Source organism: Sinocyclocheilus grahami, unplaced genomic scaffold, assembly GCF_001515645.1.
Source record: "Sinocyclocheilus grahami isolate Dianchi unplaced genomic scaffold, SAMN03320097.WGS_v1.1 scaffold255.1, whole genome shotgun sequence".
Lineage (NCBI taxonomy): Eukaryota > Metazoa > Chordata > Actinopteri > Cypriniformes > Cyprinidae > Sinocyclocheilus > Sinocyclocheilus grahami.
The window spans coordinates 2423493-2439299 of record NW_015505434.1 but is presented as its reverse complement, the minus strand read 5'-3'; the positions used below and the strand labels follow the sequence as shown (position 1 = coordinate 2439299).

The following is a 15807-nucleotide window of genomic DNA, read 5'->3' as shown; positions in this document are numbered from 1 at the left end:
GAGAGATAAATCTTATCATCCCTTCTAAGATTTACTGTCCAATATCCATCTTCCGTCTACATTTTCGTAGACCTGTTGGAGACCGACCCGGCAGACAGAACCCCACGTCTCAGCCAGAGCTGTCACTTACCCAGGAGTTATTCTCTATCAGTCATCCTCTCTCAGGAGTGTGTGTCTGATTTACTGGCAGCCTTTGAAGATGGAGAAGGGGGGAAATGTCTTTGTTGGTACTTGAAAATGGCAGTATGCCCATCACTGTGTCTTCCAGCTGGCGCTGTACCTCTGGTGCCAAGATTACCTCATTACCACACTCTTTGGCACATCCAACCTAAAAATTATGAGAGAGAGCAAATAAGGATGAGACGGGAATATTCTGTGGCTGGCCGTATCCCCAGATTAACTCTCCTCTTATAAAGCAGACCTGTTGGTCCGGTGCCATCAGGAAACAGCACTCATGAGTTCTGCATGGGCTTTTGTGCTCATTACTGCTGCTTGGATTCTTAATCAGAACGGAACATCTGCAGGCATCCCTGTCCAGCAGAGCTCAGAGAGACACGCCAGCGATCAATCATGCCAGAACAGTCACCAACTGAAGGGCTTTGAGGAAGTCTGGATTGAACAACAGAGCAAAAATACGTGGACAAAACTTGCCATCACAGACTTTCTGCAGGCTGTGATTTTGAAAGAACAGCTTGATTGTTGGTTGTGGTCTCTTGTCAGGCACAATCGAAAAAAGGGTGTATTTACATGTAGCCCTCTTTACAAGAACCAGACTTCTATAAGTGGATATGGACCAAAAAGTGAACCATGTTCAGATCTCCTAGGCCACCTTTAGCTGTGACAGGGTCCATCAGTAACCTAGCCTGCTTGTAATATAGCAATAATCAACATCTTTAATATTATTTTATTAACTTTTTTTAACGATAATATTGCACAATATTACAATGTTATGTATTGTTTTTTTGATCAAGTCTTTGGTGTGCATAAATTTCACCCCCAATTGCAACCCCGAAACTTTTGAAAGGTGGTGTATGTATTTTCTTAAAAGGCAAATTTCATATTCAATCATTTTAGATTAATTGTTTACTGTTATTTTTTTTTAATAAATTATTAATTGTGATTATTTTTGTTTACTTAAAGGAATGATTTACCAAAAAACTCATAATTTACTCACCCTCATGTCATTCCAAACTTGTAGTGCTGGGCGATATGGAAATAAAATAATATCTCGTTTTTGTTTTCAGAACGTTTGACCGATTTTAAAATTTTTAACAAGTCAACTTGAAAATGTGACTACAACATGATTCAAGTAACTTTTTCTTTATTAACCCTCTAATTAAAAACAAATCTATTCCAAGTTCACCACACATGAAGTTGCCAACATGATGTAAATGTTAAACAAATCAGTTGTTAAATATCTTTGCAAAAAAGATGCATGAACCACAATTACATCTTGTACAAACTTGTCTTATACATATTATATGTTCAGAAATAATACAAGGAAAATGTTTTATCAAGGTAATTCAAATTCAAAATGACTGAAGGTGTAACACCAGTAGACCATTATTAACTATAAATGTTCTGTAAAAACAATGAACAGCAGCTTTCAAACCGATGTCACCATAATGCAAACATGAAATATCATACATACAGTAGTAGTTTTTTACAGGTTTTCATTCGATTGCGCTGCATTTCCATTGTTTTTCTATATAAACATGGACGCATTTGACTGTTGCGCTCACGTCTCTTGCATGAAACGGCATTCTAAAAATGCGGTGCTCATGTTAAAAGAAGTTCAACCCCCATATTCCTGCATTTTCCCTATTCCACTGCCTGCCTTCCATCTTTGTCAACACAAAAGCGCATTCTGTGCGAATGACACCTAATGATATATTCTACTTCTGGTCCTTCACAGAGCGCGTCACACGTGAGCTAGGGCTGCACAATTAATCAAATTTCAAATCGCGATTACAATTATGGATGCCACAATTACGTAATCATTCAAAGCGGCAATTAATCATCCAAAGTCCACTTATGTTATTCTGCACGCATAAGATATGTTTTTTTCTTTCTACATGTTATCTTAAGGGTTTTTCCATTGTTGTAGTTTTAGTATAACATTATAATACCATTCATATTTTTACTTTTTTTTATAATTTAAAGAAGAAACCAATCCGAAGTATATTTAACATTTGAGGCTTAATACTATAGAAAAGCACTAAAGGTTTTTCAGTTAGTGTTTTCAGCTTGTTTATTTCCATATAAAAATATGGCATGCAGTTGCATCAAACAGTGGTATAAACATCATTCAATGTAAATTGTGATAATCGTAAATAATAATCGCAATTACAATTTCAAGGGAATAATCGACAATTATGATTTTTGTCACAATCGTGCAGCCCTAATGTGAGCGGTTAATCATGTGTGCTGACCTTCGGTTGGATTGTTCTTTTCTCTTTTACTGTTATCACCAGCATATTGTCAAAGTGTCTAAATCTAACGTTTGGTAATATTTCTATTCAAAATCGTGATTCCTTGATTTATAAAAAATTAAATCGTGGCAAAACATTAATTTCGAATTCATCGATAAAATTGGAAAAATCGCCCAGCCCTACAAACTTGTATTATGAAGTAAATGATGATGGGTGAACTATCCCTTTAATGTACTTTCACCCAGCATTAACGGTTTTCTGGTTAAACCTTCACGCAAATATGAAAATGCAATGAACAATGTGTACTTTGTGTTGGGAATGCACATACTTCACATGTCAATTTATGCCAGACGTTCTTAGACCTCTGAAACTATCCAAGTGTAAAAACACCCTAAGAAGTGCATACTTAATAGATCCTTGTTGACATTATTTTAGTGGAAAAGGCCTGAAGCCTGTAAGACAATATAAAAGACTCTTTTGCCTCACACCATAAACTGCCTCTTATATATGCACAACACAGAGAGAAACCTAAGGGAGGGCACAATACATCATTAGGGTTCTGTCCCATGAGTATGTCCTGATCACACACAGACTCATACACACTCAGCTGTATCTCACCCCGCTGCCCTTTCATTCTATGAGTCATGATACACAGTGTCACCACAGAGAGACATCACTCTTCCTGTTTATATCCCCTCTGTTTAATACTCTTTCAGCCCAGTGTCATAAATTCAAATCATTGAATGTGTGTGAAGGGTGACCTAGGAGAGTCAATGACTTTTATAACGCTCTCATGAAACCGACTATGTGGTACAAAGTGACATTTTCTGACTTGGTAAGGCTATAATTACTACATGTTTCATTAAAGTTAAATCTGAGTGAAGCAGATTATTGGAAGAGAAAAAAAAAAAGTAGGACTGGGAGTTGATTCAGTTTGCCAGTTATTGATTGGATGGAGGCACACCTGATTGTGAGCTAAAAAAAAAAGAGGCGTTTATGCACACAAAAATGTTTAAAAAATGATTTCACAGAATTGCTATCATATACTGATTAAAAACTATGCAGACAAAAACATGGTAAAAATAATAATAAAACGTGCATAAATAAATAATTCAGTCATTCAAGATCAATAACTTAGAAAAGATCAATATTTAGAAAATAGAATTTTCATTTCATGTCATCTTTAAATTCACTCAAAGGAGCACTTTAACCTAGTCTAGTCACTCGTAAAACTAGTCTATCATAGGTTGTCACTTTTGCACTTGATAAGCTGTCTATGAAGATTCTGTTGTTTGGGGATGAATGAGTGGTTTTTGTAATTAAGGGTTGCCGGTCAGAATGGCATTTCACACTCTAAACTGGGGTAGCATCGTACGATTAATGTAATGTAGTGGGTAATTGCTGTAATTGTGTAACTATAATTAGTTTAATTATGCGGTTGAGTACTCAGAACTGGAAAGGTGCACGCTGTGCCAAAGAGCTGAAAGGAATAGACACTCAAATGTTATCAATGGTATGAGAGCTTTGCTTCTAAGTCAACACTGAAATGGTATGTAATTGTAAATCTTAAAGGGAGGGCCAGAAAGACAATATTTTTCTGTTTGTATGATAAATAGATCTGATGCAGAAGGCCCTATTATCTGCAGTTTCCTTACGCCTCTCCTACCATCCGATTCTCTGTTCATTGGACCTGGTTTTCTCATCCCGTTCTCCCCCTTCCCTTCATTATTTTATTCTGGGTTGATCTCATGGATTGATAGCATTCGTGTCAAGAGCACTGTATTGGGCCCAAAGGTCTTTCCAATTTCAATCAGCTAGAGATGGGCTATAAACCTTAAGAGAGTGGTGCTGTTTATCACAGTAAATCTCAGAAATGAGGACGCCTTGAGGATCAGAGAGGTTTTCATAATTAACTGCATTTTTTTTTTTATTAAATGCGGTAATGCTGTCTGTCTAACTAAGTGATGTGTTCTATTATATATTTAACTAACTTGATATATTAGATATTTAATTACATAAATAATTTTGTATTTACAATAACTGGATTATTTCTGGGTTATTATTATTATTTCTATTCTAACAGTTTATTTAAGGTTCTATGAAATCCATTTTATGATTTCACATTTTCCGTGTTTTCTTGTTTGAATTTTTTCCATTCCATTTTACTGATTTTATAACATTTTAATTGAATTCATAAAAGTTCAACAATTTACGATTTATTAAAATTTTAACAATAATCATGCCCTATGAAATGTTTTATATTTTCAGAAATTCTTCATTTTCCTGGATTCTGTGATTAATGATTAATACAAATGTATTATCAAAAATGGTGGTAATCAAAAGAATGAATAAAACAATTTAATCTAATAAAATTATCAAATGAAATTTAAACAATTCTTTTCATTTTTTTTATTTTAATGTTTATTTTTTTTGCTGCATAAGGAATAACAAATGCTGCATAACTTAATGTTTAAATTAAATATTTCTTAAAAAATAATGTTCTGTGAAATGTTATTGTTGTTTTAATTAGTACTTTGATAAGTACATTCTGCTACAAACTAGTAATATATTTATGTCTTAATTGCGTACTTTTATTTTGGAAGCTTGTAGTGTAAAGACCTTGATGTCAGAATCCGGAAGTGTAATTCGCCGTGGGTTCCTTCAAGATTTTCCTATGGGGTTTTTCAATTAATGAGTAAAATATAGCTTGTGGTAAACATATCTTGACGATACTTTTATGTTTTGTTCTACAATGTAAACTGCACACACTTACAGCCCAAACATTCTTATCTAGTTACTTATGTAGCAAATTAGCTCAAAAGGGAAATGTATATAATTAATTACAATTAATTATGATTAATTACAACTATTTATATCAGCTGCCAGTAGTAACTGTTGCAGAATTAAATTGCCATCAACCAATCTGTTCGTCCAGTGAACATTCAGTGTAAGTTCATATCAACTCTAGGAAAGAAATATTTTCGTGGCTACAGAAAATACTTTCCTACAGTATTAATGGATTAGAGCATGTAGTAAGGATCAAAATCGTAAAGGGACAATTAATTTGCAAGGCAGAATCAGAAACTCATGTAATTTGTGCACACGAGTTTTATTAACTAAACTCTAACACAAACTAGTCTAACAAACAAACAAACAATCAATCACTCATACAGGGTAAAGGGCAAATGAGACTTGATGGATGAAACCATCAGGAAAACCAGAGAATGAAGCTTTGAAAGGAGTCAGTTAACCACCTGAGTAAAACCATCAGCGCCGTTTTAGAACGGGGTCTACAGCTTATACTAAACCTCTGTTTCGTTTAGTTAAATGTATGATACTTGCATTGCCTTAGCCTGGAACGAGCGTACGGATGCAGGTTTGGAGGTTCGGTGGTGTAGGAGTCGCAATCACCTTCTTCTGGGTTTGAAGAGTAATGAACTCCAAAGATGTTCTGACTCGATGGTGATTGGGAGTTTCTTCCCAGTGGAAAGTGAAAAAGAGCTAAGGGAGACATCAGCTGAGATCCTAGGATCTTTGGTGAATGGAAAGTCAAGGCCCGAGGCCTGGCGCAGACTTAGGGTGTCCTTAGAGGGGTGCTAGCTCACATCCTCATCTTCTCAGAATCTAACAGAACCGCAGACTGACTTACTATGTGTTGGAGTATATTAATATAATATTAATTCACAAATATCTAACCTTTCATTGAACTAAAACAATTGAAAATGGGGGAAAATCTCATTATGAAATAAATGTTTTTTTCAAATACACATTGGACAAAATTATTGGCACCCCCAGAAATTCGTATGAGTAAAATATCTGTGAAGTATATTCTCATTCATATTTACAATTTTGAGCATACCAGGGTGATTATGAACATGAAATTATCCAGCCATTGCTTCCTGTTTCACAGGAATATAAATAGGAGGGAAAACAAAGGCCAAATTCCCTTAATCATCCATCACAATGAGAAAAACCAAAGAATACATTTTTGTGCAGCAAAAAATAATTGAGCTTCACAAATTAGAAAATTACTTTAAGAAAAGAGCTAGAGCAGTGAAAATTCCCATTTCCACCATCAGGGCAATAATTAAGAATTTCCAATCAACATAAAATGTTACAAATCAGCTTGGAAGAGGATGTGTGTCTATATCGTTCTAATGCACGGTGAGGAGGAGAGTTTGAATGGCTAAAGACTCTCCAAGGACCACAGCTGGAGAATTGCAGAAAATAGTTGAGTCTCAGGGTCAGAAAACCTTAAAAAAAAAAGAAAAATCAAACAGCACCTACACCACTGGCTTCTATGGTCAGATGTAACTAAAAAAAAATAGCTTTTTAGCAACAAGCACTCAAGATGGGTTTGGTGCACACAGGGATAAAAAGTACCCCATGTGTACAATGAAATATACTGCTGTATTTTTAATGTTGTGGGCCTATATTTCTATCAAATACCAACAGATAAAAAATCAAAAAGTGACTGACTCTGTTAGAAATCTTATAATGGGCCATGTTTCGATCTTCTAACCGGACAATAATCCAAAAACAACACAAAAATGGGTCACTGAGCCATATAATATATACAGTGGGTACGGAAAGTATTCAGACCCCCTTAAATTTTTCACTCTTTGTTATATTGCAGCCATTTGCTAAAATCATTTAAGTTAATTTTTTTTTCCTCATTAATGTACACACAGCACCCCATATTGACAGAAAAACACAGAATTGTTGACATTTTTGCAGATTTATTAAAAAAGAAAAACTGAAATATCACATGGTCCTAAATATTCAGACCCTTTGCTCAGTATTTAGTAGAAGCACCCTTTTGATCGAATACAGCCATGAGTCTTTTTGGGAAAGACGCAACAAGTTTTTCACACCTGGATTTGGGGAGCCTCTGCCATTCCTCCTTGCAGATCCTCCAGTTCTGTCTTATTTATTTACCCAAAAATATTGGCCAAAATTTGTAAATATATGAAACATTTTATTAGGTTGTAATGTATTAATTATTTCAGCACTGTGTTAAAGTAGATATGTTGCGTAGGTGGTGGCAAAATTTGAAACCTTTAGTTCTTTAATTGGAAATGTATTATAATTTAGCTTCATACAACAAGACCGAAACAGATTCATTCAAACTGTGTTTTTTGTTGTTGTTGAAACGTCTTAATTAATGTAATGGAATTTCAGCTGGAATTTAATTTATTTCATTGAATGTTTTACAAACAAATGAAATGATAAATAGATGATCTTGAGTTTAATAAGGAGCTAATTGGGGTAACAGTCACTTTAAGACCATCACCACAGATTTGACTATTTTTGCACACATCTGCTAGACAGCTATGGGCCACATATCTAACTCTTGGTGACCCTGTTTTGATGGGATAGTAAAGGTGAATGTTTTGTCATATTGACCTTGCCTCACCTCACCATTATGAAGGGAGAGGAAAAACTGAACAAAATACCAGGATTTGCATAACGTGACAATGAAAACTGATTGATGCAATGATGAGCATATAACTGGAATATTTTAGTGTACTGTCTCATTTTCATAAGCTGAAAGCCCAAAGGGCTCATTGAGGTAAACACAGCAGTATTCTGATTCACAGTAGAGCAACTTGCAGATGCTGCAGTTTTAAAAGCTTGGATTTAGGCTTATAGGTTTACTTTGCCTATGAACATAATGAGAAACAAAACACTGACTTTGTGGTCTCAAATTTCTACCCGTACTTGGACGCGTTCTGACAAGCTCATCAACAATTCCGCTAAACATTTAGTTTAAGAGACATCCTTGTAGTATCACTGCTCTTTTATAGGGCCTCCTGTGTACATTTCTTACTGTCCACCCCGGCAGGCATGTAATGGTCTAATTCTCACTTGGGAGCCATTATTAGCTCGAAGGTTAGTCCCGTCAGATTAAATGAATGATAAGCCTAATTAAAGTTGATGGAGAGTAAGAACAGGGAGGATGAGTGGGCAAAACTCCAGCTTCTGGTTCCACGATTGGGATTGTGACCCCCATTAAATAGAGATATAAAGACCCATCATATTATTCAGATAAGGTGTTAAAGACCAAGTTCCATATATGGCCTGTTACGTAAAAATGGAGCAGGTGTCACATTTAAAGAACATTTATTAGTGTTACATCAAAGAAAGTCACAATAAACTGATAGTTAATTTACACTTTTGAAGATTATAAACATAAAAATAAAATAAAATGGGCCTAACTTCAATTGAAGTTTTTTAAGATGTACAGTATATTGAGCTGTATTGTCAAGACTTTATTGATTTACAATTCAGTAACATTTAAATTCAGATACACTGCCTGGTAGACATTATTGTTTTGTTGGTAGTTTTGTAAGTAATCTTGGTGCAGATTTTTAGGGCAATTATGGTGATTTTATTGATTTCAGATGTTTATCTTAAAAGAAATGATCATTGAAACACCGACAGGTCATTTGGAATGATGGGATAAATGTCCTTTTGACCTTACCTAAGCGTTAGTGAGTGGAATAATTTGCATGATTTGAAATTAGACTAATTGGACATGTGCTTTGATGTACAGACCAACAGAATGAACTGCAGCATGAGAACGCTGGATGAATCAACAAATTTAGCCTGCAACTACTGTTTAAAACCAAGGCCTGTAAAACAAGCTGACAAGCTGAGTTTACTTGTTTTATTTGATGAGGGCAAATGCTTTGACTATTATGAGCTGCATTTGAAAATATACTGTGCATTCAGTATAAGTCATCTTTATTGTGGACTAATTCTGTTGTTATATTGAATACTTTATTGCTGTGATCTTTTCTTGGATTTGTATCCTGAAAAGGCTTGTTCGTCTGATCGAAGCAATTCAGTCGAAGAAGTCGTCCTTGAGCAATTCATTATGTGTGCTTACCAGGGTTGTGTGCCATTCAAAATTGAATTGAGAATGCTTTTTAAAATTCTAATTCAGTTCCTGATCTTGCATTGGTTGCAAACAGGATGCATAAGTGCAATTCAGATTTTAATGTGAGACTGTAGAATTGAAGGTAGCAAAGCATCAAAAGGGAAGTCCTTTTTGAACAGGAAAAGCTACATTTGTGAAAACAAACTCTAAATGTTGGCTTGACAAAGCCTTGTTTGAAAGTTTTGAAGAAACTTTAAGGGGATAGTTCACCCAAAAATTTAAATTCTGTCCTTTACTCACTCTCATGTTGTTCCAAACCTTTCCTTCTTCTGTTGAACGTAAGAAGATATTCTGAGAAATGTCTCTTCTTTCATGTTTCACAGAAGAAAGATATAGGTGTGGAATGTCTTGAGGGAGTGTAAATTGACATTTTTGAACTTTATATTGTTGAATTTTCAGCATATGCTCTTATAGGTGCTGAAGGTACTGATTTTGTAATCTTTTTGCTTTCAGTGGAGTTCATGTACCTGGATTTGGCTTCTCTGACATCTGTGCGGCAGTTTGTCCAGAGATATAAAGCCAAAGGTTTGCCTCTGCACGTCCTTGTCAATAATGGTATGTACATTCCTCAATTTCTCCAGTTTTTCTAAAAAGACAAATCATTAGGCCACAGCAGTTGTGCTGTAATAGTTTATATTCTGTCATATTTGTAGTGTCTAACATTAAGTTATTTATTTAAAGCATTACTGTTGTTAACATTAAATCAATAGTAGGGATGTAACGGTACACAAAAAGGATGATTCGGTACGTACCTCGGGTTTGACGTCATGATTCGGTATGGTTTCGGTATAGCAGGTGGAAAATCTGAACATACAATTGCTTTTTTATATTAAACTGGTTTTCTGAACAAATAGCTTTTTCTTTAAATAAATTTAATTACAATTAAAATTGTCTTAGGGATAAAAATCTATCTAAGATTCTGCTCTAAACTAGGGATCCCTTTTACATACTATAAGGTTACCTTTAACAACAGAACCCAAACTTAAATTCAATTACTATTTATTTTTATATAATAATCAACACTCAAAAAAAAATAATAATAATGCAAACATGTAAATTGCACATAATGCAGTTTTTAAATTAACTTAAATTTAGGGCTGTCAATCGATTCAAATTTTTAATCTGATTAATCACATCCTTTTTCTGTGATTAATCACAATTAATCGCACACTTCATGAAATTAAGCATAGACCTTGTTTCAAATGTTTATTTTGTCATCATTTGCTATATCCAGCAATGTAAACCAAAAGATTGAAGGGTGATTCTCAAAAATCTATATTTTCTGCAAGCTTTTTTCAAGATAAATTTAGATGTCTTTCCAAAAAAGGACGCTTAGAAACTCCAAAAGGACACCAAAGAACCAAAAATATAAGGAGCCCATATAAGCACATATGAAAGAAAAAAAAATCTGAATTTTATAGTATGTGTACAGTGCAACAGCAAAGAGCTTTTTTACATTTTAGAGAAACCAAGTTGCGATACCGAACAGGACCACATGGAGATGCCAAAAAAAAACTAAACCGCAAAAAAGCCTGCTGACTGCATATATCTACTACAGTACACGGATCCATTCTGTATAACTAAACACAGCAACATAAACATGACAAATCAAAACATTATCGTGAATGTGTGTGGAAACAACGTGAATGTACGGAAATGTCTGTGCCTGTGCATAAAACAATGTGCGATCAGAGCGTCAAGAGCACTCATACACGCATTATTATAATGGACTCACACATGCTTACTGTACTGGACGACTCCTGTACGCCACCGCAATCGTCTTTACCTTGATTGCAGTCTTCATCCATCAAAACTTTACTAGCGAGACTGGTTATCCAGTCGAGAAAACGTAGTTTGCATCTCATCTGGCCATACAGCGGTGGGATGTGTTGACAATCCGTTCAGTCTGTACTTCACACAGCGCAACGTGTGAGGGCTCGCACAAGACTTTCCCGGAGTTTAGCTGCTTAAAATGATCTAATCACAAGCAGAGTAGCAAAATTGGGTTAAAGGGTTAGAATAGAAATTGTGCTTCAGTAATTTTGCGTTAATTGCATTAAATTATTTTTAATGCGTTAAAGATTGTAAAATTAATCGCATGCGTTAACGCGTTAACGGTGACAGCCCTACTTAAATTATAAAAGGTTTATTTGATGTTGAGAAATAATCAATTGCACAGTGGCTGTCATAACTTGTTTCATAACAGATTTATTTAAACATACATTAAATAATTAAGACATCACTAATAGGTAAAGTAAAATATAATGAGTATATAGTATAATATTTCATGAAATGCTCTTCTCTGCACTTCATTTCTCTAGCGAACTAACGAGCTGGACACTAATGACGTGCCTGAGGTAAATTAAATGCTATGTGACGTTTTGTTTACAAGCTGTTTTATTGACATCTTTCCAAGGTTGAAACACTGATTGACGGATTGCATGAGATGTTCATGTTTATTTCACGTTTAAACTAGTAGTAAAGAGGAAGGGATGATCACGCTCACCCATGCTCTGCGCTGCCGTTCATTTCTCCATAGACATTTTAACATTTCACATTATATAAATGGAACTTGTGTAATGAATAAACATGAAATTGCAGTGTATAATAGTATATTTTGTTTACATTAAGATTAATAAATGCTGCAAAATTACTGTTCAGTGTTAGTTTGTGATACTTAATGCATTCATGTTAACAACTTAAACCTGTGAAGTATTAGCTAATTATCATTTATAAATGCCGTACATCTTGTCTCTCAACCTGAAATCTCTTGCGTCCTCCTAAGCTCGCTCTGTTGGACATGTCTGGTATGTGTCCTGAGGGCCTTAGGGGTTGTTTGTTTTAACTGAGTGACTTTTATTTAGAAACCTGCCCCAGGGAATGTCTCAAAATGACAGGAGCAGTCACACACTGTCCTCTCCCTAACAGAGAGAATTAATAATTAATGTTCCCCTTTTCCTTTTTGTTCTCTGTGGCACACACCCTCCCCTCTGATGCCGGTTGATGGGCAAACGCATTTGTGCCACCACATTGAGGGTCTAATGATGCAGAAAGGTCAATGCTTGACCCCTCTAGTGCCCCGGCTGGACAGGACAAAGCATGTGTCTGAGGGAGAGTCAGGGGACATTGATTGTTTCTTTTCAGAGATCCTTCAATCATGGATCGATAACATTAGGATGCATTGGGTTTAACTTTCCAGTAGAGCCGGGCAATAAACAATAACATACCAAGATTGTGGTCAAATTTATGTTGATATTAATGATAAGCTCTGGACGTTTTTACTCAATATGGATTAATCTAACAGGCTATTAAACACAGCAGAAATAAACACAACCTCTAGCGAGGAAAAACTGACAAATAAAAATGACAAATGCATATTACACAAAGATAATGCAAGTAAATACAAAATGCAGTTTTTCCATTCATAGAATATGATCGATCATAATAATTCACAAAGAACAAGAGGGTATACATGTAAAGTCAAATTAAACAGGGGAATTAAAGTAATTGTAGAGGTTCTGTAGTACATACGGCTTGACGGCGGTCTTTCTTGCATTGTTTCAATATAAAGCCATTTTATTCTTAAACTGGATAATATTGGGTTCCTTTCAGATCACTTGCATTTATGGATGTGAAACTTGCCTTAATATGAGAATATTATATATAAAAATATGATTTATGTCCATGTAATTTTTTCCATAGTAAAAAAAAAAATCACGACGTTTGTCTTTTTTATTGCAGAACAACTACACTTGCATATAAATATAGCCTACACCGTGAATTTACACAGTATACTCACTATTACAATCATCACAGCAACAACTGAAATAAATCAATTAAGTTATCCAGGTAATGACATAAACCAAAATAACAAGTTAAATAGTTTTAAGTATATATTTTGTGTGGATACGTAATCGTTATCATACAAATCTGAAAGCCTAGTCTAAAGTCTATACCATTTCTACAGTTGCTTCAAGCTAGCCTCCAAACAATCTAAAGCAGATGTAGAATAACGTTAGCAAAAGAACCCGTCTGTAAGTACATTAACATTATTAGTCTTAAGTCTTAACGCCTTTATATTTCAAGTTGTTTTCACATTTTCCCGAGAAGTCTCTAGTGTAAAGGTATAACGGTAGTACAGATCAACTGTTAAAGTTATCAATCTACTTAATTAGACAACATTCTGGATGATAAATTTGTATTAAATAATAAAACACAGAATCCAAAAAAATAAAATGGAGAGCATTAAATGGGTTTCATAGGGCCCTAAATTAAAAGGTATCTTACTCTATGGAGTTTGAGCAAACAATTTATATTTACATTCATTCTTAAGGCCTACCAAACATTTGGAAAGCATGTCCTTTTCCATTCATGGTAAATTAATATTGTGATAAATATCAATATTGTATGATATGGAACAAACTATCATGATAACATTTTTGGTGTATCGCCCAGCCCTACTTTTAGTTTAATAAAAAAAAAATAAAAAAACATATTGTTTTATGTTCATTTAATATGCTGAGGACATTTTTATAATCCTGATTACTGTTTTCTCCGGCAAACTGAACTGTAATTCTGTTAAGAGCAAAATAATGATGAAACATGTTTTCAAGAGCAGAAGCTTATTCCTGTATGAATGCTGATGCTCAGTCTCGGTCAGGGTTTTAAAACAGATTACATCCATTTAATATTGGGATCCACCAACTTTAATTATCTTGTGGTGCTCTTTTTAAAGACATGCGTTTATGTGGAAGGATATTTTTATGTGTGAATGTGACACACGTTCTTCACATCTTTTCATCAAAACTATTATTTCTTCTCAGCAAGAACATGAATGAACAAGAAAAAAACACATTAAGAACATTAGTGGAGGAAATGGTTATTCGCTAGTTCAGTTTCATATGAAGACATCTCTGATATCCTTCTGTGCGCTAAAAGCTGTTAAAAAAGACGCAAATCAATAAACCAGCAATACCTAATCCACGGTATTCAGAGAGCTGCATGTGGTACAGTGTTCTCAAAGCGCATGAAGCTCATCGCTTTTCAAACTAGAGGAAAGAGTGACTCAGAAGGGACTCGTGAGTAATTTTCAAGGTGTGAATACTTGATCAAGCCTAGTAGGATTCTTCCCAGTGTCCTGCATATTCTGTCTGTTCACAATATATCACCAATGATGTTCCTTTATATCTGCAGCTGGTGTTATGCTTGTTCCGGAGAGGAGAACAGAGAATGGATTTGAGCTGCACTTTGGGCTAAACTACCTGGGCCATTTCCTGTTGACAATCCTGTTTCTGGATGTGCTGAAGAAGTCAGGCAAACCTGGGAAATTTTCCCGAATAGTCATTATGTCTTCAGCTACCCACTATGGAGGAAGATTAACTCTGGATGACTTGCAGGGAAGGTTAGAAGCTTTTTGAATTATAATTGAGATTCTTTTCTTGCCTCAAGCCTTTTAGTGAATGGAAAGGACAAGCCAAATCTTAAAGACAAAGATATTATCTTCCTACTCATACTCAAAAATCTAATTATATTCCATTGTGCCCGGGACCATTGCTGAATGCATAGCGTTACATGCAAAAGACATTCAATTTTATGTGCTCTGTGTTTGCAGTCAGAATTTTGAATTCAGTCCAAATTGTCTTTTTGTGGCTGTACACAAAGCAAAACAAAACAAAAATTTAGCTGTAAGCAGGGGGCCAAGGACCGAAGGTGCAGCAAGCATAGCTACCACTGCAAGCACTACAAGCACAGCATGTACAGCAAGCATAACAGTCACAGCAAAGTCATCAAAGCACATCACACCAAACAGTCAAAAGCTCCACAATGTGCATCTCAAAAGCACAAAACACTCTTAAGATTTTTTCTATAAGTGCACCACATGTTGTGTGCCACACTGGATTCGAACCCACGGCCCAGCAGAGTGTGCCACTCAGTCAGTCAGACACTCATCAGGCTGCTGAGGAGAGCTTTCAGTGTGAGAATGATTACATAAGAGCATTACTTAGCATGTTGTCCAGATTAGCATGCTAAGCTACATTATTATACTAACATATTTTATAGAGATGCACCGATTGCAATTTTCTTGGCCGATTCCGATTTCCGATTTTTTTTGGAAGTGAGACCTGCCGATACCAACTTTTGCCGATTCCGATTTTCTTTCTAAGAACTATAATTGACAGCATATACAAACAAAAATCTATGCAAATTTCAATGCAAAAATTTTTTACATAAAAGAAATTATTAAACATTACAATTCCCCCAATCTGGACTAAGTCACAGATTTTCTCTCACTTAAACAACTCTCAAAATAAAGTGCTCTGTGACTGGAAAGAGGAAGAAATAGTTAACTTAAAATGAGTTGCTGTATGTAACAAAACATATGTCATTTCCCACTATGTTTATAACATTTACATTTAGTCATTTAGCAGACGC

The 15807-nt window shown here is 35.1% G+C and overlaps 1 protein-coding gene across 4 annotated transcripts in view; it reads left to right on the top strand.

Annotated features, from left to right (window-relative positions):
* Positions 1-15807, top strand: part of LOC107598749 (dehydrogenase/reductase SDR family member on chromosome X-like) — a 61158-nt gene that overhangs the window by 28822 nt on the left and 16529 nt on the right. For all 4 annotated transcript variants that reach the window (XM_016290181.1, XM_016290178.1, XM_016290180.1 and 1 more), the window contains 2 exons: positions 9829-9930; positions 14569-14776. In XM_016290181.1, the coding sequence (XP_016145667.1) occupies positions 9829-9930; positions 14569-14776 (310 nt within the window). The remainder of the gene's footprint in view (positions 1-9828; positions 9931-14568; positions 14777-15807) is intronic.